Source organism: the organism of the source record quoted next, assembly GCF_019968985.1.
Source record: "MAG: Porospora cf. gigantea B chromosome Unknown PgB_NODE_13230_length_1021_cov_774.193, whole genome shotgun sequence".
Classification (NCBI taxonomy): Eukaryota; Apicomplexa; class Conoidasida; order Eugregarinorida; family Porosporidae; genus Porospora; species Porospora cf. gigantea B.
This window is the reverse complement of record NW_027178639.1, coordinates 1-1,021: the sequence shown is the minus strand read 5'-3', so window position 1 is coordinate 1,021 and position 1,021 is coordinate 1. Positions and strand designations below refer to the sequence as shown.

The following is a 1,021-nucleotide window of genomic DNA, read 5'->3' as shown; positions in this document are numbered from 1 at the left end:
TCGTGTCTTGGTGGATCGGTAAGAACTGCAGCGGGAAGGAGGTGCTGGACCGTCGCCTCCTGCTTATCCTTCGACTCTCGTATTGACAAGCAGTAGTCGGAGGGTCGGTTCGTCCCGATGTGAAGGGAATCTCCTTCCGTTCCGCACCAGTCGTGGTAGCGGGTTCTTCACGTCGTTCGTAACTTGCTGTTCCAGAGTTCCTGTCGGCTACTAAGGCGTTCGTGAGCCCGATTAGGGCCTCGGTGAACTGTTCTTGTTGTGCAGCCAACGCATCCTTATCCGCGAGGAGGGCCGTCATCTTGTGTAGCTCGTCTTTCAGCTTGCCTGTGTCGACGACGACCTTAGGCTTCAAGGCTAGGTTCTTTCCTTGCTGGGCCACAACGATCTCCTTTCGACTGTATGGCGTGTCCTTGGCCCCAGGGACGGCAAGGCCGGTGGGGACACACTGATGTTGGGCCGTTACCTGTCGGGAGCAGATGTCGCAGGTGTGTACCGGGACTCCCAGTTGACGCATGCGTTCCAACCAGCGCTCCTGCTTGCGTGACCAGATCACGCGTCGGATGGCTGCTTTGGTCCATTGCATCATCTCCGGTTCGAGATAGCCCAAATCGTCCCAGTCCGAGGGTCTTGACTCTTTCCGAAGGTTCGCTCGCTTTTGAGCTTCGTCCTTCCATTTCCGATGTAGTTGTGACAAGCTGAGGGACTTCTCTTCTTCCGAGAGGTAACGGTCCTGATATTGGAACTCGCTTCTGCGCTTCCGCAGGGCTTGGTAACGTTCTTCATCTCGGAACACCCCAGGTACAGGTTCCCCATGCCTCGGAGAGGTCGGGTTTCTATCAGCGGCTCCCGATAAGCTCAAGGGCTCATCAGGGTGGATGGAGGGATAGGCGAGGAACACACCAACAGGAGGTGGTTCCTCGTAGGTAGAGAAAACGCCTTCCAACAACGCCCAGTCGTAGTCGTGTGGGTCGTCTGAGACCCACGTGAGCGCGCTTTCAGCGGTTGGAAGTTGATCCTCGTT

General features: G+C 56.6%; 1 protein-coding gene across 1 annotated transcript; it reads right to left on the bottom strand.

The window, feature by feature from the left end:
• Positions 1 to 63: 63 nt before the first annotated feature.
• KVP17_005189 (uncharacterized protein) lies at positions 64 to 1,021 on the bottom strand (the record flags this gene model as incomplete). The annotated part of the gene is made up of 2 exons (XM_068514995.1): positions 64 to 186; positions 212 to 1,021. Coding segments are annotated over 2 exons (933 nt in total), but the record flags the coding sequence as incomplete, so codon positions are not given.